At 39.9% G+C, this 27,667-nt stretch overlaps 1 protein-coding gene across 1 annotated transcript in view; it reads left to right on the forward strand.

Annotated features, from left to right (window-relative positions):
* The window catches only part of LOC120742314 (protein kinase C-binding protein NELL1-like), a 287,587-nt gene that overhangs the window by 214,397 nt on the left and 45,523 nt on the right, over nt 1-27,667 (forward strand). The window contains exon 14 of the mRNA XM_040045578.1: nt 6,805-6,927. Coding sequence (XP_039901512.1) covers nt 6,805-6,927 — 123 coding nt within the window. The remainder of the gene's footprint in view (nt 1-6,804; nt 6,928-27,667) is intronic.

Raw genomic sequence — 27,667 nt, forward strand, 5'->3', positions numbered from 1 at the left:
TGTTTGGCCTCCCTTGCTACCTGTAGCATTGTTCTAGTCGAACAAAAACACTGCACAGACAGGCAAAGTGAAATTTAAAGACCACAAAACCCCCAAAGGGTCACTTCAGAAGGGTTTCTCGAACTCGCCATCCCAATGCCGCAGAAATAGAGCCTTTAAGTGTGTTTTAGGATTTATTACAGCTTATCAGTTCTTCACTTACTCATTATCTGTCAGTGTTGGCTTTCACTTTGTAATTTTAAACTGGCCAGCAGACATTAAACAGCTTTAATAAGCAGCTGTGTCCATCAGTGTGGATTGTGTTGCTCTCACCGCCATTAGCTCACAGCTATTAGAACCCTGAATTTTTAATCACGCGACTCTTCCTGCCATCAATGTCGACTACTTTTCATATCCCTTCACATAAACTCTAACACATACCACAAGCACTCACCTCCACTTTACAGCTCAACCTAAGGAGGAAATCCTTGGGAAGAGAAAAGCAAAATAATTTTGCCGACTTGCTTCGGGGCTTTATGAGCACCACTCATTAATTAAGGGGAATGTATTAGTCATGACTCCCACCAAAGCGTTTGCATATTAATGAGGAGTGCGTTTGAGGGAGTGTGCATCTTTTGAGTGCTGTGAGCCCCGGGCACTGACTGGCACTTAAAGACACAGTTGATATAAAAAGATATTTTCGCAGTGCAGCTGGGCTGTAAATTCCCACCACAGCACCGTCACAGGCTGCTCTTTAATGTATTGTTTATAATCATCTTAAATCATGTTAGATTCTAATTGAAAATGTATTCACTAAAGCTTAATCAGTGTGATAAGCTCAGCAGTAGGACATAAATCAATAACATGTTGCCAAAGATTAATTAATCTCACATTTATAAATGACAGACATCATTCCAACAATTCATAACGCAGCACAGAAACCACCCTTTTATGATTTTTTTTAATGGCCCACTTTTAACTGTTGATGCTAGTAGTTCTGTTGCCATCATGCTTTTTGACGACGTAGATCATGGCGTTCTCCTGACACATTTTGAATTGTGTTGTAGGCATTAGAGAGAAAGCCCTTAAATGGCTCCAGTCATATTTCTCAGTTAAGAGTTTCTCTTTCTATTTTGGACAGTATTTGGCATCTATGTACCCAGTTAGTTGTGGAGTACCTTTAGGTTATATATTGGGTCCTCTTCTTTCTCTCCCAAGTGCTTTTAAATAGAGCAAGGAATTTTAAACACAACTTTTATTTTAGATGCTTACATTATTTTACTTTTACTTCACAGAATCTAAAGTAATGTCACAAAATCAGGGTTCTTCCCTTGGATCGATGTACTTTTTGGGTTGTTGTCGTGCTAGAAGAGCTTGATGAGATTCTCATTTAAAGATGCACTGAACCATCCCCACATAATAATAATAATAATAATAATAATAATAATAATAATAATAATAATCCCACCACCATGTTTCACTGTATGGACCGTGATCTTTGGGTTATATGTCTTTTATATGCCTCTCCCTACTTTTTGCTTTCTTGTGGGCAAAGAGCTCTGGTTTCCTCTTCCCGTATGGATAACCTTTCTCCAGGTTATGTTAAACATACTGCAGTCTGGCTTAAAGATGTCTCTTATGCAGAAGTGGAGGTTTTTTGGTCTGCGACCTCCCAGTAGTGATTGTCTTTAGACATATCTCTCACTAGTTTCCTTTCTAGAGCCTTTGAAATCTTTTGCTTCCTACCTCTGCCAGGTTTGTTTTGTCTGGCTTTCTGTGAATTTCTCACTCTAGTTCTTGGTACTTGGAAACACTGTGATAACTTTGCGTATCTCCCTCTTTGTAACCATCAACAATTCTTTTTTCTTAAGTCTAAACTGGTTTTGTTTTTGGTGTGATGCTTTCTCAAGTGACAGCTCAAACCCGTGCTGAAGTTATGATACTGTGTGTAAATCAGAAGATAACCCTCATTTTTAACTTGATGAAACTTTGAGATTACGCAGTTGAAGTTAAATAATTGCACAGCAGTGATTTGTGTTAAGGTTCAATAAAAAGGTCAGTTTTTCAGGTGGCTAATAATATGAAGCTGGTAATTTTTGTTTGGGTTTTTTTTCTCTGAAATTATCATGTGCAAATAGATATATATAATTTATGCTTTTCATACAAAATGACTATGTCCAGAAATGCTGCGTTGAAAATTCTTCACTCCACACTGTTTAAAAAATGCTTAGGAATTCTGACAAAAACCCTTACATGTCGGCCCCTCTTTAGGGGGGGGCTATACCGCCTCCCTCACAGAGAGAATTATGACCTTGTTTTCTGCTTGGCTGTCACCTAAAGATTTACATCCCTGATAAGCAGAAGGAGTCCCACTATCTGTTTAACGTCTCCCATTACAATGGCCTCACTGTGTTAACATTCCACATGCATGTAAACTAGTGACAGGAGTGCTCTTACTATAGTACAGTGAGAAAGTGGTATTACTATAACTAATGTGATATGATTAAATATGTGATTAATACATGAGAAAAGAAATCTGCCACCACAATTCCTTCTGCACTTACTTTTAAAAAGCACATCTACTTCACTGCGTTCCAGGTAATCTCCAGATATATCTGCCAGTACAAATCAATATCAGTGTTTTTATTTCTGTTCTCTGGTGAACACTCTCAGAGATACATGATCATAAATGAAGAAGTTATTTTATTTGGGCAACCCAACCTTCTACATGGGTATGACAGTGACCATGGTCTTTGAGCTTCTTACTTTCACCCAGTTTTAGGAACTTTGGTGTGATTTTTGACTTGACACCTGTGATTATCATTTCATGTTGTTATAATTTAGTTCTTTTCAACTACACAGCAACCACCGGGTTATGATGCCCCAAGATAAACCGTAACACAGGCCTGTCAGAGTGGGTCTCGTTAGTGTAACATGTGTGTAACATGTTAATTCTGTGGCTTTGAAATGCTGCAGCATGCCGGTGCGGTTTAAAGAAACAGGAGCTCAGCCAAGCAGTTGCTCATTTGCTTTTAACAGTGTGACACGACAATCAGACATTTCTTTCCTGTTGCAGAAATGTATCTGTCACCTCAGTAGCAGAGATAAAAATATATGCCTTTTTTCACGGTAGGTCTTTTGACATTTCATAGTAAGTAAGAAGCTTCTGCTTTCTAGTGCATTTTCACCTGTCTATGCTGCCTCAATATCATAACGCAATGGCTTAACTGTGACACCTGAACATTTTTTTAATGTTACAAGTGTCACCTTTGGCTCCTTTAGAACTGAACACAAAAATCTTCTATAGTGTTTTGAAAAAAAAAACTGTGCTGTGACTTTAGGTTCAGTTTTAGAATTTTTGAGCACATCGGTGTGCATAAATGTTACATCAGCAATTTAAATAAACGTAAATAATATATTGTATGTGTGCTACGCACAAGGTTTATTAATTTGTGGAGAATAGGTATGGGTGAAAGGTCCTAATAAACGTTGCAGTTTGATTTGCTGTAAACAACAGCCTTAGCTGTGATTTCCAACTAAGACCACTTGCAGTTATACATCAGCACACTGGTGAGTCCAGCAGGTCTGTTGTGAGCTCTGCTGTGAATGGAACAGGGGGAAAACTGGGAAGTATTCCCTCATTATGTTTTTTTTATTAGGATTTGAGAGAAGCTCTAGTCTCCAAGTTTCATGGAGGTAACCTGTCAGGTCTCTGAACCACACAGGTTACTATGAAACACATTACAAAGAAGGAGAAATTCTCTGTTTCAAATTGAAAGAAAAATGATCTCTCCTTAGCATACAGCTTAAGTTTGAAAATATCCTGCACGTGGTTAAGTTAGCCTACTTTTGGAGGACTACAGATGAGCTGTTCTTAAAAAAATAATAAAAATAAGAATAAGAAGATTGTATTGATCCCAGAGGGAAATGCATAGTAAGCACAGAAACTGCCAGGGGGCTGACTTGCCAAGATCAGTGCATCAGATCATAAAATAACAAATGTAAATATTTTAAAACCACTAATAGTGTCATAATCAAATTTGCTGTTGTTCATTGGTGAAGTCTTTGTCTTTATGGCCGATGAGAACTACACTCTAAGTAAACTCATGGTGTTGAGTTTATAGCTAGTTTCACATGCCTTTAATATACCATGGGGCTCTGTTTTTCTTACATTTTAGTCACTCGGGTCAAAAAGGACGACAAACCAGAAAAGCCTACATTGTAATACAGAAATCACTACCATAGTAGCTCGGTCAGATCCAAAAAATAGCATTTTTTACAATAAAATATGGTGCATTCATAATTTGCTAAGCTACCACAAAAGCTACCTGTGTTACTTTGTATCATATAAAAATATTTTTTATGTTTAGCAAATGCAGCAAACCATCAAAGATGTGAAAAGTCCAAAGTTAAACTTCAGCTATGCAGTTACATTTGAACTACGCTGCCAGAGAAGTGAAATGCAATTCCCGTTTAGTGGAAGGTCTCTTAGTGGTGGTTAATCATGCACTGCCTGCAGTACTAAATCCCTTTCCTTTCCCCCCAGGCCTCTATCTAAGAGCAAACATATAAAAGTCAAGAGAGCAGTTCATGGTACCCAGCAGAATATAAAACACCGACCCTGAGATTGTACGTTACTCGCAGCACTTACTATTTTATTAGTTAGTCAGCATTTCACGATTCTAACAAAACTGTCCATATTTTCATAATGCTGACCTTGCAAGTTTTCTATTACAAAAAATTGTCTCAGTTTGCGGTCATAGAATATTGTTTGCCACTTTATTTGAGTCAAAGAATGAGTGAATAAGGCAATAATTTCTCTTTCAAGGGTTTGACATGACAGAAGTCATGCTTGCTGTCATCATCATCAGCTGCTGTAAGACCACTTTCTGTGTTGTGATTGGATCAGTGCACCTCCACTCGTTCATTCAGAGCTACACATTTAAGCTGACAATTGTTTTGGTCATCATATTGTTAAATAGTTTTGACAAATTAGAGCACATCACAAAAACAAATGCAATCATGAATATATCTTCATATTGTTCTAAACTGATATATTGAACGCAATCAGGGACTAGATTTGTCACCCCGACTGTAAGTACTAGATCCAAGTGTCAAACATTTGGCCCTCAAGCCATAAACAGCCCACTAAACAGCCTAATCCCATGCACAGGATGGCTTTGTGAAGAGGAGGGTAACATGTCAAACAAAATGTGGAAAAGGTGCACAAACCAAACCTCCTAGAGAGCCATAGGGTTCAGGTTTCTCTGCACAGCAGGGCTGCTGTAACTCTAAACTCAACTATACATCCAGCCATCCATTGAATTTTCTTCCACTAATCCAATTCAGAGTTATGGGCGGGCTGAAGCTTATCCCAGCTGTCATAGGACAAGAGGTGGGGTACATGGTGGCTCAAAGTGTTGGCAGTTCGTCTTGTAACCGGAAGGTTGCTGGTTCAAGCCCTGGCTCGGACAGTCTCGGTTGTTGTGTCCTTGGGCAAGACACTTCACCTACCGCCTACTGGTGATGGCCAGAGGGGCCGATGGTGCGATATGGCAGCCTCGCCTCTGTCAGTCTGCCCCAGGGCAGCTGTGGCTACAACTGTAGCTTGCCTCCACCAGTGAGTGAATGAATAGTGGAATTGTACAGCGCTTTGAGGGCCCCGAAAAGCGCTATATAAATGCAATCTATTATTATAGGCCTCCAAACTCCACTAATAAATATGAAAACAATAAAGCAATAACAGCAGTAAAAATAAGATCAAAATCAAGACTTAGACAAAGTGATTAAATTGGTTCATTCTCAGAATGTACTTGTGCTCCTGCACACTTTTAAAACATGCTGTTTTGTCCCGGTTTTAATCTGACAGCCCATTTAAGATCAAACCGAGCTCTGTTTGAACTACAATGAGTCTGACAGCCCTGCTCGAGACGGCTTATATATGTTCTGGCCATATCATGCTTTAATTATATTCCCCGCATTATCTGTGATAATGTTCTTGTACTGAATTTGTCACATACTCAGCGGTAGGGACATTCACCTTGTCTCATTGCCGGGATGCAGAGCGTTGATTGCAGTGAGCAGGTTTTTGGCAGAGTTTTTACGGGTGGAAAAGGAAACTGTTTTTCTTTTTTTCTTTCTGCTTTGTCTTCATAATAAAAAAGATCTCTTCTGGCAGTGGGAAAGAGAACAAAACAGAAGCAGCCCATGCTGTTAGCCTACTGTCTAATCACTCTGTCCCATGTTGGCGTACAAATGCTGCAACACTTTAAGCAACTGTTTTCAACTAGTAGAGTCAAGGATTCTCTTTCTGGAAAACTCAAAGTGTTTACATGTTAAAGTAAAGAGATGGTATATTTTCGATATTGTGTCTAGCACGTCATCAGTGTCCAAGCCAACATCATTAGGCTAATTAATTCTGATGCTCAGTAATTAGTCAGTACACCTGCCATGTGTCAGCTGTTGCCTCTCCACCATGGGCGGTAGTTTTTAAGTAAAAGCGGGCTTGGAACGAAAGCGAGCTTTTGTGTTTGTTTGAAGTCACCTTCGAGAATCCACTTCAAGTCCATTTTGAGCATGCCAAGCATAACTGGTGTTTGAAAACATGGTTGCTCAGAGAGGTGGCTGTTGACAGAAGAAAGACTCAGCTATGGCTTCTCATTCTGAGCCAAGCAGCCGGTTGACTGTCCTCTCAGAGCGTAGTGATTGGGTGGCCTCTCGGCTCAAAAAGAAATGACCCCTCCATCTTTCACACACTGCAAAGTCATAAACACACACACACTCTATTCTCTATGTGAAGTTCCTCTCTGTCGGTTTCTCCCTCAGAGCATGACGAGTGCGCCAGCGGCCAGGATTTGTGTGATGAGAACGCCATCTGCACCAACACCATCAGGGGACATCTGTGTACCTGCAAGCCAGGCTACGTGGGAAATGGCACCATCTGCAGAGGTAAGTTCCTAACCCTGGAATATCCCACCTGACACACAGACACAGAAACAAAAAACCTTGCCACATCCTCTGAAGATAGGTTGCATGCTTCATTACAACACGGTTCATGTGGTTCGCTCCTCCTTCCTATCCTCTAACCAGGCAGCAGCTGCCATGGAGATGGTGAAAATTGAATCTGGACCATTTTCAGACAGTTTTTGCCCACGTGTGCTTCTTTCCCCTCGCTGCTCACCCTGCTCCCCATTGACCTGTTGCACTGCCAGGCATGTTTCCTGGTTTGCCTGCATATAATAGCAATTGAACAGCATACAGAGGAAAACACTTTGTTTTCAGGTTCACAAAAATTAACATTTGAAAAAATATCAGAACCTTTGCATATCTATAGCTATGGAAATTACAATTCTTTGTAATAGACTCCATTAAATCTACACATAGACCTTAGAAGTGTTGATCATTCACTTCAGCAAGCATGTTAAAGATATGATTGTTTGCCTGCTAGAGATTAGACCGAAGACTCAAGTTGCAGCACTACTTGGTCTGCAGTAGCACATATTTGTCAGCAAAGCAAAACACGTTTTACAAAAACTGTGGGAAGTTCTGTTTTTCTGTCTTGGGTTTAACGTCTTGGTCAGGTATGGATATTACTAAAAAGAAAATGGACCTTGCACAATCATAGCAACTGAAACTAGAAGTTAAGATAATAAGCGCATTAGGAAAGTATTCCTTAAATCAGATGAGAGATTACAATCCAGCTGCTGGAGTTTCTCCCTGTTGGCTCTTAAAAAGGTTCTGTGGTTAGGACACTTTAGTATTGATACCTCCATATTTAAATATGGTCTGTATTCTTTAACTATAAATATACTGTGTCTCATTTGTCTTAAAAAGAGGTATTAAGACATGTTAAGTTTGGAGGATCCTGACAACAGTCTAACCTTAATAAGATGCTTAATTTTAGTAAGTTGTCAGAGTCAGTGTACATTTTGAATATTGCGTATTTTATTGTATAAAACAGAAGTCGGTGGTGGGTCAAATAGAGTCACTTTGTGCTTTTTTGTTATGTCAAATCAATCTCCTATTCACGGGTAGATGACGTGTTCATGCGTCCAATCAGCAAGGCGCAGTATGAATTCTGCTGAAATGCATATTTTCAGGGCTGATGAAACGGGGCAGCCATTTCTAGGCCATGCAGGGCAATCGTAGCAGCAAAGGCTCGTTAGAGGGTTGAGAGCTTTTACAGTCCAGAGGAGTGCTGTGGCTTGAGGTCACCAAAATACCACAAACATTGCTAGGATCCACCAACAGAGCTGCAGAAACATCAGATTTTCACTTTAGCCAACCAGTCAATGAGAAAGAAAACATATTACATTTCAGAATCTGAGGAATCAGGAAGTTTTTTATTTAGGGTATCTGTTTGATAAGAGATCTTTAGTCACACACAAAGACATAGCAGGTATATCTTGCCTGGGTGTTAAGGTTGCACTTTGCCTGTTACATATTATGGGTATTTTTTGATTTGGTAAAATAGAGTTAATTGCTCAATGTGTCCCTTTTTTTATCAGCAAAGAGCAAAACACTCAGGTTTAAAAAATTTTGTGTGTATGTGTAGGAGATAACAAGCTCTATATTACAAAGCGTTTGAGGATTTGAGGTTTATTTCTCAAAATGTGTTTTGTTGCTCAGAGTTGGTGCTGCCTACTCATAATATACTGTACTTCTGGACTCAAGTCTTAAAATACAGCTCAACTCCCAGCCCTGCTCATGTCTACAGCTTGATTTGTAAATAAAGAGACCCTATGGGCTTGCATGGAGCACTTTCGTGTAATTTTTTAGACTGTGTGCATATGCTTGGCTGCTGTCCAAGAGATGGGAGAGTCATTAAGCCTAATTAGGCTTTGATATTCTAACCTACCTAAACATGATCTCAACAAAATTCCGGCAAATGTGCTGCAGTTGGATGTATTTGTTGCTGCACAAGCTGACATCCCCCCCAATAGGCGATATATGCCGCCTGTGAGGATGTGGGCTTTTATTTGCTTTCCTGTAATTTCCTTGAAAGTGCCGGATATCAAAAGGGAATGTCAGGACTACTATCTACTCTATCATTTTTCAGGGTTAAAAACCATGCTTTATTTTGACCTTCCCACCGTGTTCCATAGTGAAGCCACACTTTGCGTCGGCCTTGCTGCTCCTCACCGTGAAACTTAATAATGTTGTAATTAGGACAGGACAGAGGAAAGCATGTCAGTAATACAAATGATTAGTGGGAGGGTAAGTGTATCATATGGTGCTGTGGGTTGACATCTGCATGTATGTGATGGACAAGAAGTAGGGAAAGTGAATGATGAAACAAAAAGCAGCAAATGCAGGAGAGTGAAAGAGGAGGTAAATGCAGTGACAGAACCAGAAAGTAACAGGAGACATAAAAAAAAAAAAAAAGTAAAGAAGTCGTTGTCACCCACCCCCACTCACCCAGCCATCTGTAAAACAGGCATTAGGATGAGCAGCAGGTAGGAGGCAGGTCCAGGGAGAGATCAATGTAATTTGCAAAGTGCCTTCCACATAGTTTCAGCCTCTGGATTGTCTCCAGACTCATGACACACACACACACACACACACACACACACACACACACACACACACACACACACACACACACACACACACACACACACACACACAGGCACACAATGCTTGAGGACAATATAAAAATTAAACTACAGCCTTCATATTTGTCACTCCAGAAGTCACGGTCAATGTGCAATTTATATAACAGAGAGGTGAATATATCAAACAATGTTTAGAATATAAATGATGAAATATGAAAACATTAGTTAACATAGTGGGTTTTGTTTTGTTTTTTCATGTTGGAATTAGAAATGCACTTTATTAAAAAATGGGTACTTTTAGGCACATGAAAAATGTGCATCTAGCTCCTGAACATGTAATTCCATCCGTGGACTTTATTCTGCACTCCTCTAATATCCTTTCAAAAGATTTCCTGCAAGGAAAAACCCACTTTAGCTGCAACAGGAAGGTGTGGCATTATTGTTAAATGATGATTTCTTTTTTAAAATTTGCCCCAAAGTTGCTGGAAAGGTTTAAAATCAGGATTCTGAACAAACTGGTCAAATACTCCTTCACCAAACTAGAATAAAAACCTAGTTCATGTAGTGCCTAGATATTCCTAGTCTGGGAAATTAACCCAGACCCCACATTGTGTAGCTAATACATGATCAGTCATTATGCTGAGACCATGCATGACACTCAATCCAGCTGACTAATGACATTTGTCAGAGGCATGTAGGGAAATTTGTTTTAATAATGTCATTAAAACTTCCTGCATTTTACCTATATTGTGCAGGCCAATTAGTATATTATGTGAGAGGGGAGTTTGAGGAATCTCTCTCTATTTTCCCCCTCCCCCTGAGATCTCATTACTGTGTGATGGTGACAGTGTTGGCCAGTCGACCTGTGCCTCCCATCTCATTCCCCTCATACATCACTACTGCCCTCTTAGGAATAGGGGAATTAGTCTAAGTGTGACTGCAGCTCCTCAGCCTGTCCCTGCTAATGTTAATAAGGCAAAAAGGTGAGTTTAGCTTTAGCTCATGCCCGACTGTGCAAAACTGCATTTCAGAGACAGAAAATGTATGGGTGACTGAGGGGTGGAACGGCCAACAAGTACCCATCAACATTTAATGTCTTTTTACATATACAATGCAACTTCACTTGGATTTGTTGTCAAGGAGGTAGCATTTTCTTTTGCAAAGGTATAATTTGGCGTTTACTATTTGTTAGGGCTTGGAGGATGGTAAAACCTGCTATAGGTATAGGTTTATATGCTCAGTGACTTCCGAACTGAAAATCTCACACATTTTGTTAGACTTTAGATTAAAGCTCCTCTTTTACCCCATTTGATGTCATGAAGTGATGTTTTATTAATTATTAGATTGGCAAGACTTTTGTGAATACCTTAGTTTTCGGCCAATTAAATCTCTATACAGTGGTGGTCAGATGTTTACGCACACTCATGAATATCATGGTCATTCTGGGCTTGTAATGATTGCTTTGAACTGTTGTTTTCCCAGGGTGGAATGATTGTACGGCATACATCTTTAATGACTTTATAAAGCAAGAATTGGGTACACAAGTTTGAATATATTTCAGATTTTTTCTAATCCACACTGGTTGGCTAAATGTCCCTTAGCAAACTGCACCTTGACCAGATGCTTTTGGTAGCTGTCAACAGCCTTCTGGCGTAATTCTGGCTGGATATTTGATCACTCTTCTTTGCAGAATTGGTTGAGTTCATTTAAATTGGTTGGTTTATTGCCACAGAACCGGCTTTTAAGTGTAGTCCACAAATGTTCAGTAGAGTTGAGGTCAGGGCTTTGGGAAGGTGATGCCAGAGGCTAAATATAAGCCTCCATTGTCCTGTTAGAACACACAATTTTGTCCAAGTTTCAGTCATCTAGATATTAATTTGTGAAGTTGAAACATTTGGAAGTAGTCGTCCTCATTCATTATTCCATCCATTATGTGCAGTCTACCAGTATCACTGACAGACAAACAGTGCCAGAGGATGATTCTACTGCCAACAAGCAGAGAGCTGCTACAAAACATTAGTTTTACCCCTCCAAACATGTCTCTTTGTGGCCAGATAGCTCAGTCTTTGTCTCATCTGACCGTTAAACTATCGTCTAGAAGGTAATTGGCTTGTCCGTGTGGGCAGCTGTAAATTTCAGTCGATGTTGAAAGTGTCATTTTGGAGTGGGGACTGACTCTCAGTCGACACCCTCTCAGTTCAGTATTTGTTTTTTTTCTGGGTTTTTTGGTTGTTTTTTTCAACTGATGGTCTTTGAATGGGTGATTGTTTAGAAATGGCTCCAAGAGACTATCTCAACTTATCCAAATCTATACTTCTCTTCAAGTTAATAGGCCTTGGAATTTGTCAGGTTAAAAACATTGTAGAACCCCCAGAATTTCTGTATATATTTGATCCTGTATGTGTACTTTCAACTCCACTGGATTGGAGAAAATCCAAAATAAATTCAGTCTTGAAAATAATTCTTTTTTTTCTTTTTGAAGTCATTGGAGATGGTGTACAATCATTCCACCCTGGCAAATTACCACAACATTCATGCCCATGAGAAGTGTTTGCAATCTTTTAATTTTCTTTTTTTAGGCCTTTTGGTGTTTCTGAGCTGGCCACTGGTACATTTGGGAATGTACCAGTTTTTTGATTTGGCAAATCCTAAAGCTTTTGATAGTCCTTTGATATTTTTGGTTTCAGCCTAATAATGGCTTCCTTAATTTAAAATTGCACGCCTTGCATGTGAAAAAATGGGGGACTATGTATACGGATGACTGTAATTCTCCAGTTAACTCAGTACTTTTGTTAAACTCCTTGAATTAAAGCTGAAAGCCAGCACCTCAATCATATCTTGCTTGTTTGGTTTAAAATGCACCATGGTGATGTACAGAGGCAAAATGACCAAAATTGTGCTGTTGTCAAATACTTATGGACTTGACTGCATAGCTTGTATATGTGAAACAAGGTTTTTGATATATTTACAGGATAATATATCAATGGGTGTGAATCATTAAAGGGTTAAAGGATTAAACTCTGTGGAAAACAGCTATTTCAGGTGATGCATTAACCTCCTAGGACCTGGCATCCACATATGTGGACACCACATTTACTAAATTTTGCTCTACAAGGGCCTGATATCCAGAGGTGTGGACTCGAGTCACATGACTTGGACTCGAGTCAGACTCGAGTCATTAATTTTATGACTTTAGACTCGACTTGAAAAAATGTTCTAAGACTTGTGACTTGACTTGGACTTTTACACTAATGACTTGGGACTTGAATTGGACTTGAACCAGTTTACTTGAAAAGACTTGATATTTTACCCCAAATATAAAATTTAACATGCATATTATATAGAGATTGAAAATGTGACGTCATTCATGGGTAGAACCGCAAAGGATTCTGGGAACTCGTGGCAAGCGGTACTAGCACACGCAGGCTTTCAATTAAAATCAGTTATACAGCTATAAAAAGAAACACAAAAATGTCAAGAAGCTGTTGTATTATTAACTGCAATAGCCGGTCGCATGACAGCCACGGGAAGCCGACGGGTAAAGAGATCGGTTGTTATCGGATTACGTCTTGAAGAGAAATTGTTCGAGCCATGTTTCCGAAGTAACAAAGAGCCGACTGGATTGCAGCCATTCAAAGACCAAATATAACGTCCCAGAACACTCCAGCTCACAGGTTAGTCTGCTCCAAGCATTTCCACACAGGTCAGTCTGCTCTTGTAGTTAATGCGTCATTTTTCTTAACATAATTGGTGATATAGGTTACAAGCAAGTCTGGCGCTGAACAGAAATTGTCGCGCTATGCTCCTTTGTTTATTGTGCATAAATAGTGAATTGTCCTGACACAATATTGCGTTTCGCTTCTGTTATTACCATGGTACACTGACAAAAACATATACTTTTATTCACAGGATAAAACAGTTGTTTTGTATCACTAATTGCCCAGTACGATTACAGCATACAATATTATTGTCACTGCTACATTTCTGTAATACTACCAGAAATTATTTCCACTACTAATTAATTACCGTTGAGCTCAAAGGTCCTATTAATAAACGGTTAACGAATGTGTATTTATGACGACGATTTGTGAGACTGGTAAACTTATGATATGTACGATGGTCTTTCGTTCTACACGGTGCATTTCAAGGTCCTGCACCCATCCGTCGGTAAACTGTACCTGGGCTTGTTGCAGTGACCGGAAGTTACTAAACTTCACGAGTGTATGCACTCACAAGAACCGTATGATTATAAATATGCATATAAATATGCTACGATGAGATAGCTGACTTCATCTAACTAGCAAATGTTTTCCAGGCTATGTTGGTGATGCAGTTTTTTTTTTTTTTTAAATGATATTTTAAAAAAAAATATCATTTATTTATATATGTATGATATTTTTGTCATGCGATTTTAAAGCCGGTCCTACAACCGCATCCAAGAATAACATGCAGCTTATCTCAGAACTGTCGGTGAAAATTATTCTTGGAGCTAGGTTTAATTGAGCTGCATTTTAAAGAGGTGCAATTTCACAATTTGTGTATATTTTCTAAGTTCACTATTTTGTCATGTGTTGAGAAAAACACAGATTTAAAAATTACATGGTCTAATATTTACATTTAGCATATAACTGCAACATGCTTTTTTTCGTTTTTTTTTAAAGACTCGAAAGGACTTGAAATTCAAAGTTTCAGACTTGTGACTTGACTCGGACTTTTACACCAGTGACTTGAGACTCGACTTGCCTGACATTACTTGAGACTTGACTTGAGACTTGAGGATAAAGACTTGAGACTTACTTGAGACTTGCAAAACAATGACTTGGTCCCACCTCTGCTGATATCCACTTATGAGGACATTATACTGTTACTGTTCTATCAAAATTTTAAAGAAATATCCTCATTATGTGGCTCTCATTTTTCTTAGAAACAAAAATTAGGTAAAAAAAAAATCTGGTAATTCTTTGTTTTTACATTCATCAGGTCCCAAAATGCCCAAATATCAAAGAGAAATTAAAAATGCATGCCGTGAATGAGTTCAGGTCTTAGGAGGTTAAAGTCAGTGTGAAAGTGATTCAATAGGCCGTTTGTCTAAAGGACCCTAATTGCAAGCTTTCTGCTATGTTGAATTGAAAAGAGGAAATGTACTGAGACTTTTTTTTTTGCGTCTTAAGAACTAGAGTGAGTATATTTTCTGGTTACGTTTATCTGAGTACATCTCTTCAGAGGATAAATCTTAACAGATAGACAAAAATCAAGATGCCCATTAAAGACTGTAGGTTTCTGAGACCAAGAGTTTTCACAAGAGTCAGAAAGGTTAGCCCATTACCTGACTGTCCCCTTGCTTCCTTGCAGCACACCACAGGAGACTATACATGCTTCCCATTTGCTCACTGTGAATTCACTGGATAATTACCTGCTATATTCTAACATAGGTGCAATCAGACAGTACATGGGTTTTGTGCCTGGGAGCTGAGAGGAGAAAGTATGTTCAGTGTATAATATCTGCTTAGCAGATATTATATTCTCACACAATAATATTACATAATAAAATTACACTTGCCGGAGCAGGGAGGTGGAAAGATTAAAGAGTTTATATTAAAGAACTGCATCAGCATCGTTTGTCCGTGTTCACATCTGTGTGCTCTACTGCATAGCACTCTGCGCTACCAGCAAGAGTATCTGTTAAACAAAGCGTATACAGTACTTTTCACAGATTTAATATAGTTGAGTATCACCGGCACAAGACTGATTGAAGACAAAAAAAAAAACATCACAGAGATGATAGAATGAGGACAGCATGCTGGATTTTCGCTTGGTGCATTAAATTATATTACAAGAGTGGATGTGATAGAGCTGAACACAGGGGGGGGGGGGGGGTCTCTCTTTGCTGCTACATCTAACAGTGGGGAACAGACTAAAAATAATTGCCTCAAATGATAATTGCTACAAAGCTTCAAAAACAAGTAGCGAGTTTTTTTTTCTTTTCCTTGTTACAATTTTCTTTTCCACATTTGCAATTAATCATAGCTTCAGATACTGTGGTTTTCAGCCAATTAAATGTTGTAAAACACTGTGCCCTCTAGCACACAACTACACAGCAGAAACTGCTAAATGTGTTGTTCCTATCAAAAAAGGATGAAGAGGAGCAATAATTATGTAAACAGAAAATTAAATGCTTCATACTTGTAGAGGAAATGAAGACTGAATTACACTCCTTCCCCCTCCCTCCCTCCCAATTTCTCTTTTCCTCTCATCCCCCCTCTCATCCCCATTCTCTATTTCCCAGAATACATTAGCATGGGTTTACAGCTCGCTGTTAGCTGCTTGCAACATGGTTCCTCTGCGATTAGGTCCGATAGCAAAATGAGAAAAGCACGAGTCAGTGCCTTTGTCCTCTGCGCCACTGTTTAGACTCACTACTCAAATCCTCTCTATTTAAAGCCCCTTTGTCTATACAAACCAGTCCTAGGGAATGAAACGGACCATTAACAAGATTAGCTCACTCATTCTACTGCTGACAAAGGCTCTGCAATAGGCTGCTGATCATTAGGCTGGCAGTGGGAACAATGCTGATCTATAATCTTTTGCCGTGCTTCGATTGAACTATTGTGGCCCATTTATTAGACTCTAAGGGAGATGACATAATGGTAGCCCTTTGTCAACCCAAGAGAGCCGCAATACCAACGAAAGTAAGTAACGGTAAAAGGAGTCTTAACCCTTCATTTATTCTTTCTTACAGTCAGTTTGTGCAATTGGTTGAACTCAAATAGAGCCTGTGGGATGGAGGCCTTTTTGTATGTTTCCAGCAATCATCCCAGTAGCACTAGGCAGGAAGGTGGGTGGCTGCAGGTAGGCTGTAGGTCTCATCAGGTATAAAGTTGAGAATAAATGTTTGCATGTAAATAGCAAGTATGCTTCACAAATGTTTTCCAGTGTAGTAGCAGGTAGCATTTTAGGTGAGAAAATCTTTCAAGCCACAGTGAACACAATCATTTCAAAATCAACACCTGAGCTGCATTCTTAAATTGTGTTTTTGAACCGTAAATACAGCAAGACTGAGCAGAATCAGCACCTACAAATAGGAGCAATAGCTGCGCTTCTCCGTCTATTGTGTGTTTTCATAATATCAGCAGCAGCCAAATCTATTGTGTCGTTAACAGTCACCCGAAGGGGCATAGCATTGCTGTAGCAACAATATTAGCCATAATTACTCTCCTGTAATAGAAGCAAGATGTGAGGTATAATCACTACTCAGTCAGTGAGAGAGCAGAAGTAGGTCAGCTGTGGTAGACTGAGTGATTGTGGTGAATGTGCCTGGCCTAGTCGAGCTCCCCTGAGATCACAGAGGCAAAGATCCAGTCAGAGTCCCACCGATGCCACATTACACATCTGTTACACGAAGCTATAAAGGGAAACCTATCAGGTTCACTGTGGTAGGAATCTGCTCAAGTCAAGCCCATGCAAGTGGATATTGGGTATGTTTTGGGGCATGCAACCCAAATGAAGTACTTGTGGAAGTGCAGTTTTTCTAATAAATGCTTGCAGAGGGCGTCTCCAACAGTGAGTCAAAGCCTGTGAAGTCCCATGTTAAAGTTAAACCAACAGAATGAACAATATTTACAGCAAAGATTAAAAATTGTTTTCGGCCCCCTTGAACTTTTCCACATTTTGTCACATTACAGCCACAAACATAAATCGATTTTATTGGAATTCCACGTGAAAGACCAATACAAAGTGGTGTAAACGTGAGAAGTGGAACGAAAATCATACAAACATGATTCCAAACATTTTTTACAAATAAATAACTGCAAAGTGGGGTGTGCGTAATTATTCAGCCCCCTAAGTCAATACTTTGTAGAACCACCTTTTGCTGCAATTACAGCTGCCAGTCTTTTAGGGTCTGTCTCTACCTGTCACGGTTTGCCGGGGCAAGCCGTGTGGAGTTGGAGGAAGGACCCAAAAAGGCGGCAGCTCTGGTGCAGGTGAGTATTTATTTACAGGAGTGGGTACAAACAGCAATGGTGGGTGAACATGAAACCGGAAACCTAAACTGGGTAAACTAACAACACAAACCAGAAACGAAGATGCAGGGAGATCCGGGGAAATACACATGGAGAGACGCAGGGAGACCGAGGGGAAACAACACAGACGAACCAGCAACTACCATGACAGAAGACACAACTTAAATACACTCAGAGAACACAGGGAGATTACACACAGGTGGGGAACACAGCTGGGAGTGATTAACGTGACGAGACTAGGGAGGCAATCTGAAAACACTCACATAAGACGCAGACCTTCACAATAAAACAGGAAACACATACACGCAATGACATAACACACCAACTTAACACAGACTGGGGGACACAGAACATAGGAACATGAACCATGAAACAGAAGAGTACAAACACCCAAGGTAACCAAAACCACAGAATACTAATAAACTAAACATGAACACGGAGTCGCAGACTCCGGACCATGACACTACCAGCTTTGCACAGCTAGAGACTGAAATTCTTGCCCATTCTTCTTTGCAAAACAGCTCCAGCTCAGTCAGATTAGATGGACAGCGTTTGTGAACAGCAGTTTTCAGATCTTGCCACAGATTCTCGATTGGATTTAGATCTGGACTTTGACTGGGCCATTCTAATACATGGATATGTTTTGTTTTAAACCATTCCATTGTTGCCCTGGCTTTATGTTTAGGGTCATTGTCCTGCTGGAAGGTGAACCTCCGCCCCAGTCTCAAGTCTTTTGCAGACTCAAAGAGGTTTTCTTCCAAGATTGCCCTGTATTTGGCTCCATCCATCTTCCCATCAACTCTGACCAGCTTCCCTGTCCCTGCTGAAGAGAAGAACCCCCAGAGCATGATGCTGCCACCACCATATTTGACAGTGGAGATGGTGTGTTCAGAGTGATGTGCAGTGTTAGTTTTCGGCCACACATAGTGTTTTGCATCTCTGGTCTCATCTGACCAGAGCACCTTCTTCCACATGTTTGCTGTGTCCCCCACATGGCTTGTGGCAAACTGCAAACGGGACTTCTTATGGTTTTCTGTTAACAATGGCTTTCTTCTTGCCACTCTTCCATAAAGGCCAACTTTGTGCAGTGCACGACTAATAGTTGTCCTATGGACAGATTCCCCCACCTGAGCTGTAGATCTCTGCAGCTCGTCCAGAGTCACCATGGGCCTCTTGGCTGCATTTCTGATCAGCGCTCTCCTTGTTCGGCCTGTGAGTTTAGGTGGACGGCCTTGTCTTGGTAGGTTTACAGTTGTGCCATACACCTTCCACTTTTGAATGATCGCTTGAACAGTGCTCCGTGGGATGTTCAAGGCTTGGGAAATCTTTTTGTAGCCTAAGCCTGCTTTAAATTTCTCAATAACTTTATCCCTGACCTGTCTGGTGTGTTCCTTGGACTTCATGGTGTTGTTGCTCCCAATATTCTCTTAGACAACCTCTGAGGCCGTCACAGAGCAGCTGTATTTGTACTGACATTAGATTACACACAGGTGCACTCTATTTAGTTATTAGCACTCATCAGGCAATGTTTATGGGCAACTGACTGCACTCAGACCAAAGGGGGCTGAATAATTACGCACACCCCACTTTGCAGTTATTTCTTTGTAAAAAATAGAAATAACTGCGTTATATTATATATAACGCACTTCCATGTTCCACTTCTCACGTTTACACCACTTTGTATTGGTCTTTCACGTGGAATTCCAATAAAATGGATTCATGTTTGTGGCTGTAATGTGACAAAATGTGGGAAAGTTCAAGGGGGCCGAATACTTTTGCAAGCCACTGTAGAGGACTTATTAGCCCGCTTACTTATTACCTCACTTGCCTAGACTTACAAGGCTACAACCATCAGGGTTGCTGCCTTAGGCCACTAAAGATTGGGCAGACTGGACATCCCGTAACACCATTTATTAGAATTTCTCTGCAGGAAGTGTTTTTCCGGAAGGGCATGAAAAACACCAAACAGACTTCATCCTGTGCTGGTTGATGCCGTGTTGATAACTATGCCACCAGTTTGTTTAACAACCCGTCTTCTCCTTGACACATTTTCGGAGATGTGTCTGAGAGAGGGCTGACATTAGGAAAAGAGAACTATACATTTTTCCTGTTTCTAGTGTTGATCTTTGTGTGTCACACAACTCGAAATGGCACAACGTCAGCGTCAGAATCAAATCCGTCAATCAACATGGATGTCTTTCTAAAAGTGCCATTTAGCACCAATAATCAAACCGTGGGAAAGCAACAGCAGAACGTGTAGAGAGAAATTGAATTACTCACAAAGTGCAGATTGAATTTATAGACATTATGTTTTAGTTTTTCTGTAAACTGCAGTGAGCTGTAGCTCTGAAGCTGTTGAAGTCTCCATTTAGATTTCAGCTAATTAAGGTTCATCATAAAGAATAACCCCGTGGCTCAGAGACAGTAAAAAATTTATGTTGGGTACATTTTCTGCTTGCAGTTGTATTTTCACCAGGTAAAAGGTTTTTATATGGAAAATGCATACCAATACACCTGGGAGAAGGAAAGAGACAACTGTGGTTTCTGTTGCAAAATTTACCATCACTTAGCATTCCTTAAGCACACCTACTGGCCCAATAGAAAAATACTAATTTAATTCTTTATATATATTTTTTGATTGATTATATTATATTAATAACTTGAGATCCACTATGCATATACATTTTATAGCCACTGAGTTCTGCTTCAAAACAGCATGACTGTGTTATTGTCAGTCAGTCTTTAATAGGGACGCTTTGATCACCTTTGTAGCTTTACACCTGCTGTGTTGCTTACTCTCAGCCAGACCCTGTCCCACATTATTGTTAAGATGCAAACTACCATATCTGAGGTTCGCTCCAAGGAAGCAGGTATGTATGTTACTTTTTACTACCTGCTCTAGTAGCCTTAAGAAATTTACTGGGTATGTGACTTTGACATTTTAAATAAATAAATACGTACATAAAATAGAGGCTGTTTTGAAACAGAGAGTATTTCATCTGGGACTGAAAAGCACAAAGCTCGGAGGCTCTAGGCTTCAAAACACTTTAGTTCAAATCTGCAGGCCATGGCTGATTTATGGCAGACTGCAGGCTTCACTTGTACACACACACACACACTCAAATAACAAATAGACAAGTAGAGGAAGCATTTGAATGGGAGAATACTGTGTAGCTGTTTCTCTTACTCACAGCTATTACTGTGGATTTTACTTTAAACAGGTACTTCAGTTGTAATTACTTGTTGAGAAGTGTTAGTTCTGTGCACTTTTAATTGTGCACTAGTGCATTCTGAAAACAAAGTCAATAAGCCAAACGCTGCTTCAGTCCCTACAATAAGGGAAATGTATTTACTGAAAAAGGAGCCATGAATTATATTCCTGCTACTAGTTATTTGTTTATGTTATACACCACATGTATGTTCTAATTATTGCTGCTTTCAGAGAAAAAAAGCGCACTTGTAAAAGGTACAATCAGACAATAGTTCATCAGTCCACATGACAGGATTCACCGTGTATAGATTTATGACAACATGTGGTGTGGTGTGTGTGTGTGTGTGTGTGTGTGTGTGCATGCTTTTGTGTATCTGTGTTTTTCCAGGCTCTTCAGCTAATTAATTCAGTGTTTTTGCCAAACAGGAAATTTGGCAAGAATAAAGCAGTCTTTTTCTTATTCATATGATATTGGACGTGGTAAATAGCATACCCTGGGTTGCTTCAAAGAAAATTTGCCTTGGATTTAGACACTGATTATTGGGTGTTTTCTACAGACAGAATCCCCAGGACACAAGGAAAAAAAGAGTTATAAACCCAAAGTGTAAAAGTTTGTTTGAGTTTTTGGACTACGATATTCATTATAAGAAGAGATACTTCAGTCACGAACAACATGCAGGCCCACTATACAATGCTGCTATGATAGCATATTAAAAACGGGGTAAACCTGGAGTGTATGGATATGTAGTTGAGACCTCATTGTTTTTGACAAACTGAAAGAAACAAAGCAGCAGCAATCTCCTGAGAGGATGATGTGATCGTTTCTGTTCTCCTCACTCGCTTTTAATAGCAGCTGCTCTTCTACCTGATGTGTCTTTCACCATTGTGGGGCTCACACACACACACACACACACACACACACACACACACACACACACACACACACACACATCCACATCAGTGTCTCATTCACAGTCTGTTTCAGTGCAGATTTCTAAGCTGTCGCTTCAATCATCTTATTTCTCCTCGTTCTTGTCTTATCATCTGTTTCCCATTGCTGATCCATCATCTGTCTATTCCACGTGCTGTCAGGATGATAGGCCTACTACTCAGTAAGACTTTTTGCTTGTTATCATTTTCAGCGTATTCGTGGTGAGTCAGCGGAGAGATACAGATACACTGTTCTGTCTACAGAACTACAGCTTATTCAAGTTTTCCAAACCAGTTTTTGGGGAGTGACGATAAAGATGCGGGATGTACAGAAAAGTCCCACACGTATTGAAACTGATTTTACTTCACGAGTGAGTACAGTAGGATGGAGTTGGAAATGGCTCAGCAGTGCTACAAAAAAAGTTACAACTGACAGTTTAATAACTAAAGTTTCCCTTGATTTTACTTCCATATGGGTCAGTCAATGAAAATCAGCACGTGTGTCATGATCCTGGGTCTTCGATCAAGCGTTTTGTGTTTTGTTTTGTGTATTGTTGTGATATATTTTGGTTTTTGGTTCTGTTCTTCCTCAGTTTAATGTTTCATCATTTCTGTCTGTGTTTTCCTCTGTGTAAAGTCCATGTTTCTCAGTCTGTGTCTTTGCATGTATGAGTTCCTGTTTTATTTTGTAGGTCTGCGTCTCCCATCAGTGTTTCTGGTTTCGCTTCCCCTTGTCTCGTTATGTCCAATTACTCCCAGCCGTGTCTCCCTCCTGTTTCCCATTCCCTGATTGCCCTGTGTATATTTAAGCCCTGTGTTTTCTCATGTGCATTGCTGGTTTGTCTGTGTTATTTGGTGTTTTCTGGTGTGCGTTATCGCCCTCTCTGGTTCCCCTGCATCTATCGACGGCTCCCTGCACCTCCGTTTGTGTCTCAAGGTTTCAGGTTAGCTTTATTCTTAGTTGTCCCAGTTTAGGTTTTGTCAGTTCTGTTCTTGCCACCCTCGCCTTTTGTTGGTTGCTATCCTCCTCAATAAAGCTCACTCTCATCTTAAGCTGTGCTAGCACTTTGGGTCCTTTAATAATTTACACATGACTTGCCCCGCAAACCGTGACAAAGTGAGTCCCTCCTGGCCCCCTCACAATTCACAGATTTCGATTTTAAAACCTTTTTTGTACAACAACTGTAAAGTAATGATGCCATGCAAACCTTCACAGTGTCAAGATTTTGCAATAAGCTGTCCCTGAAGTACAAACGCCTAGGTTGAAATTTGATTATTTATTTTTTTGCGAGGTCTTATTTTTCCCACCTTTATTTATTTTATTTTTTTTATCCTCATAACTAGTTGCTGCTACTACTACTACTACTGTGCAAAACACTTTGTTTTTCTTAATATCTTCCTTTGAAGCAGTCAGACTTGCCTGTCATTTTTGTTAAGTGGTCTTTAGCAGTATTTCTCCAGGCTTTCTTAAGCTCTTTCAGAGTTTTTCGTTGGACTGCTTTTTAACTCACTTTCAGTCCAGTCCTAATAGCTCACTGTTTCCAGTTGGTGTGAAAATAGAATCAATTGGAAATTTTTGGTTCAAATCATTTCATTATGTACAGAAGGCATCCAGACCGACACACAGCAGTGAATGCCTTGAGCCATAAAACAGAGTGGAGGCTCTATCATGATTTGGGGTTCCATTTCAGCCACTCACGTTGGGAAAAGTACCATCATACTGACCATGCAGCACCATGTGAAAACCATCCACCATCCATCTAAACCACCATGATTGGCAACAGTTTCATTTTTCAGCATGACAGTGATCATAAATACATTGCCAATGCAGTAAAAGCATACCAGGATATAAGGAATGCAATGGAACAATAGCAGTCACGGACTGGCTTCCCCAAAACCCAGACCTCAAGCCATGTGTGCTCATCTTGACAAAGAATAGTAAAGAAGGCACCCATAATCCAAAGAAGAGGGAATTATTTGATCCACTGCTGAATTATATATAACGCACTTCCATTCATTTTGCACTTTTCAATAAACCACTGCAGCTATTACCTATTTTCCTATAAAATGTTAAGAAATAAGGAGTGGCTCTAGAGTTTTGCACAGTATTCTAAGTACAGGATTTCATCTCATTTCTCTTAGGGACAGCATAATTTTCTCATGTATATACCTTTTTAAAACCAATGATCATAGTCTACTGTGGATACTACCTCAGGATTTCAGTGAGGATGAAGACTCATATCTCAAACTGATCAGTTTGTGTGTGTTTGATGTTTCTGGTGTTGTGAAAGAGTGGGACTTAAAAAAGAAATGATCTTATAGTGCGAAGTGTCTGTTTTTATTGTTATGTAAACAAAAAGGAGAGAAAAAAAAATGCCATGTTTGAAATAAGTGAAATTTTTTAAACACAACCCTCCGTGTGAAATCGAATTCGTCACTATATGATATGCATCCCTCCTCCAGCTTCCAGCAGCATGGGTCATGGGTAATTCCGCCACTACATCTCGCCTCTCAGCAGTAAGCGTCATGTTATCAGCGAGGCAGAGGCAGCAGCAGAGGTTGGAGAAAACAGTGGTGTCAGCTGCCTACCTGTGTGTGTCAGTAATGGATTCAGATACAGGGAGTCGCACATCCTGTGCCGCCCTCTGTTATGAAAGCTCCTCACATCCAGCTGCCAAGGGCGTCCCTGCTCCTCACCCCTCCCCTCCCCCTCACTGTGCTGATAGGTTCATGCCCCCACGACTCTTCAGCAGATGAAAATAGATAAAATCATCCAGACATGGCGTGAACTGACAGTTAATGTTTGCCACACACTGATTCAGTTGAAACACAGACAGTGAGTTGAATATATTTCTATTTTTATTTGCTTCTTATTCACTTATTCAGTATTCAGCAATAGCATTTTTTTAATACTTAGGAAACTGTATAACAGACAAAACTCACACAACAGAGATAATTCCCTTACCAGGCTTATTATTTGTATTCCCCAAACTTCATATTGGACTTTGCTTCTACTTAAAAATAAAGTAAATATACAGTCATCACTACGCCCACACTAGCATCTAAGCAGATAAAAAAATATTACTGATACTAATTGCCTGCTTTGTTGTCATCCTAAAGAATCGCACATAAGTTTCATAATTTTATGCCAGTACCTAATAAATGTATTCACCCACGCAAAAGGATGTTAAAAACCCAGCTTTAAATACAAGCTTAAAGCTTTCTTTAAACGTGTGTTTCTGAGCCACTCGTAAGAAGTGGAAATGAGCTAAAAAGACAACACCAACACAGCGTCACCTGTTAATTTCTTAGCAAACGTTGGCTCATTTAAAAATCCGGCAGAGACACAGCGACGCTAACATCCGTCTGGAGATGTGTCTGCACAAGCCTGACTAACTATTCGCATTATACCCAACCGTCTTAGTCTGTTCTATAGTCTCAAATAAGCACTTTTGTGGGATTAACTTTCAGATCTCATATCCTGTAGCTTTTTTTCTCATTTCAATTGACTCTTCCCATTTAGAAGTACTATAATTAGTTATATCCATACTTAAACCCATTACAAGAGCATATCATTTTTATACTTATTCAATCTGAGTACATAACCCAGCAGCTCATCAGGTACATGTATAAAGCTGAGTGTAAGGTAAAGCAAATGCAAATATTTTCACAGCACTCACTTATTTTTGGATATTATAAAAGTGTGACTCTGGATTAGGGTTGACTGGAAGTGGACGTGCATCTTGGGTAAAGGACCCGCTCATTTTATAGTGGCATCAAGCAGACTCGTGCGGTAATGGATATCTGTGTACACAAGAAAATGGAGTTGTATTTCTGCGCCTGAGGTGTAATGCCTGGAGAGAGAAGACAGTGCGTTGAATGCTTTTAAAGTGAAAACCAAGAATCCCAGGGGAGCATTTAAGCGCTGACAGCTGTTTTACATCTAGAAAATGTGGCAAAAAAAAAAACTTTGTCAGTTTGCTTGAGGTTTGGTTTTTTGGTTTTTGGTTGTTTTTTTTTTTCTTTGCTTGTCTGATGAATAAACAAATGGCACCTCTGCATTAGCTCAGTCCTCTGCTGTCATCTGCTTCTGCAGGTAACCTTTCAAACTGTCTTTGCTCAAACACTTTAGCCATGTGTTCACAGGTGCACTTAAAATGAAAGCCTGAAATGAAAGGTTAATCAGGCCGTGCTTGTAATGATGATTGTGAATGAAAGTATCTGACTTTCTTTTCACCGTCCCAACATCCACGGTGAGATAGAAGCAGGTCTCCCCTGCCTTCCCCAAAACTGCTTCGTAAGTTTCCCTAAAATCGCTGGTCACTTACCTGCATCTTTCACACTCCTCCAGCCCTGAGCATTCTGAAATGTGAGGAGGCTCGTTCCAGAGCGTGGAATCTCCTGAACCACCTGGCAGAATTAAGTGTTGTGTCAGCAGTATTGATCAACCACCCCTTCAACCCTCTGCAGATACATTATGGCAGTAAAAATCTCCCTTAATGTGTCTTTAATCCATGCCGACTGCCTGGCGCAAGTCCTTATTGTCTTGTAAGTGCAGTCATTATCTGTGATGTTCAGTAAATGCCCAACAGAGAGTACAGCCAAGGGTGAACTACTGTTACTCTGATGCATAGTAAAGTGAGGCATTTGTATGAGTAAATGGATTGGCATTAATTCCTTCTTAGCTGCATTTTTGGCCTGCTCAGCACTTCCTTGCAGGCTGCCAGTGGACTTCTAACTCTGCATTTAAGCCTGCTGCTGTGCATTCATATAAATGGAAGCAAGACAGACAGACAGACGCACACACACACACACACACACACACACACACACACACACACACTGCAGCAGGAGAAAGAGGGAGGAGGCATTTTTCTTCCTATGAGATGAAGGATGTTGAAGAGAGAGAATATAGAAGAAGATGTTGAGTCTCCATTATCTGGATACCCCTGCGTTCCTCTGTCAGAGCTAATAGATGTTGTTTTCAGGAAGGCTCCTTTATATTGTGCATAATCTCTTTCCCTCTGTGATATCAGCACCTGTTGGGCATAGATTGATTGCTGCAGACCAGAGCTGTTCAACATCTTTGAAGAGGATGCTAGGAATAAGGTGGATTGGAAGCTGTGGCTAACTGAACCAACTGTAAAAAGAAAGATTTTACTTATAAGGCCCTTTTTTTGGTAACGATCTTGAAAAAAAATGTTAATTTATAATTAATGCATCTTTAGTAGTTTAATTACCCTTAAAAACTTAAAATATAATTAATAGTCTTTAATAATCAATAATGTATGTGTCATTATTCCTTAAACTTGATGAGTGATATGTTGCATCATGTATTGTGTCACAGCTGTTAAGAAACAATAACAGTTCAGTTCTGGCAGCATGAGAACATTATGACTTTTATGTAGTGTTTTCTTATTCTAAGTGACCACTCAACATTTTAAACACACTCACCGGCCACTTCATTGGAAACATCTACTGAACTGCTTTACAGTGCAAACACCTAATATGGCAATCACATGGCAGACGATCAGTGCAAGACAAACTGCTCAAACTGAGCATCAGAATGAGGAAGTAAGGTGATTTTAAGTGACTTCTGTGCAGGTAGCATGATTCTTGGAGCGAGATAGGTTGGTGTGAGTACTACACAACGCACTAATCTCCAGGGATTTACCTGCACAAGCAGGAAAATGTCTAGGGTTTACAGAGAATGGGCCAAAAATAATGTTATCTGGTAGAAAATTCTTTGTTAATGTCAGAAGTCAGAGGAGAAAAGCCATGCTGCTTTGAGGTGATAGGAAGACTACAAATGACCTCTCCTTACAATCAAGGTGTGCAGAAGAACAGTTCTTAATGCACAACAGTCTCTGAAGACGCTTCCTCCAAGGAAGGTACGTAAATGGGGTTAACGAGATCCTCGTAGCATTTCGTCTACCACCCAACTTTATCCTCAGCTGAAGTCAGTAGCACCC

The sequence above is a fragment of the Simochromis diagramma genome, unplaced genomic scaffold (assembly GCF_900408965.1).
Source record: "Simochromis diagramma unplaced genomic scaffold, fSimDia1.1 OVJJ01000079.1, whole genome shotgun sequence".
Classification (NCBI taxonomy): Eukaryota; Metazoa; Chordata; class Actinopteri; order Cichliformes; family Cichlidae; genus Simochromis; species Simochromis diagramma.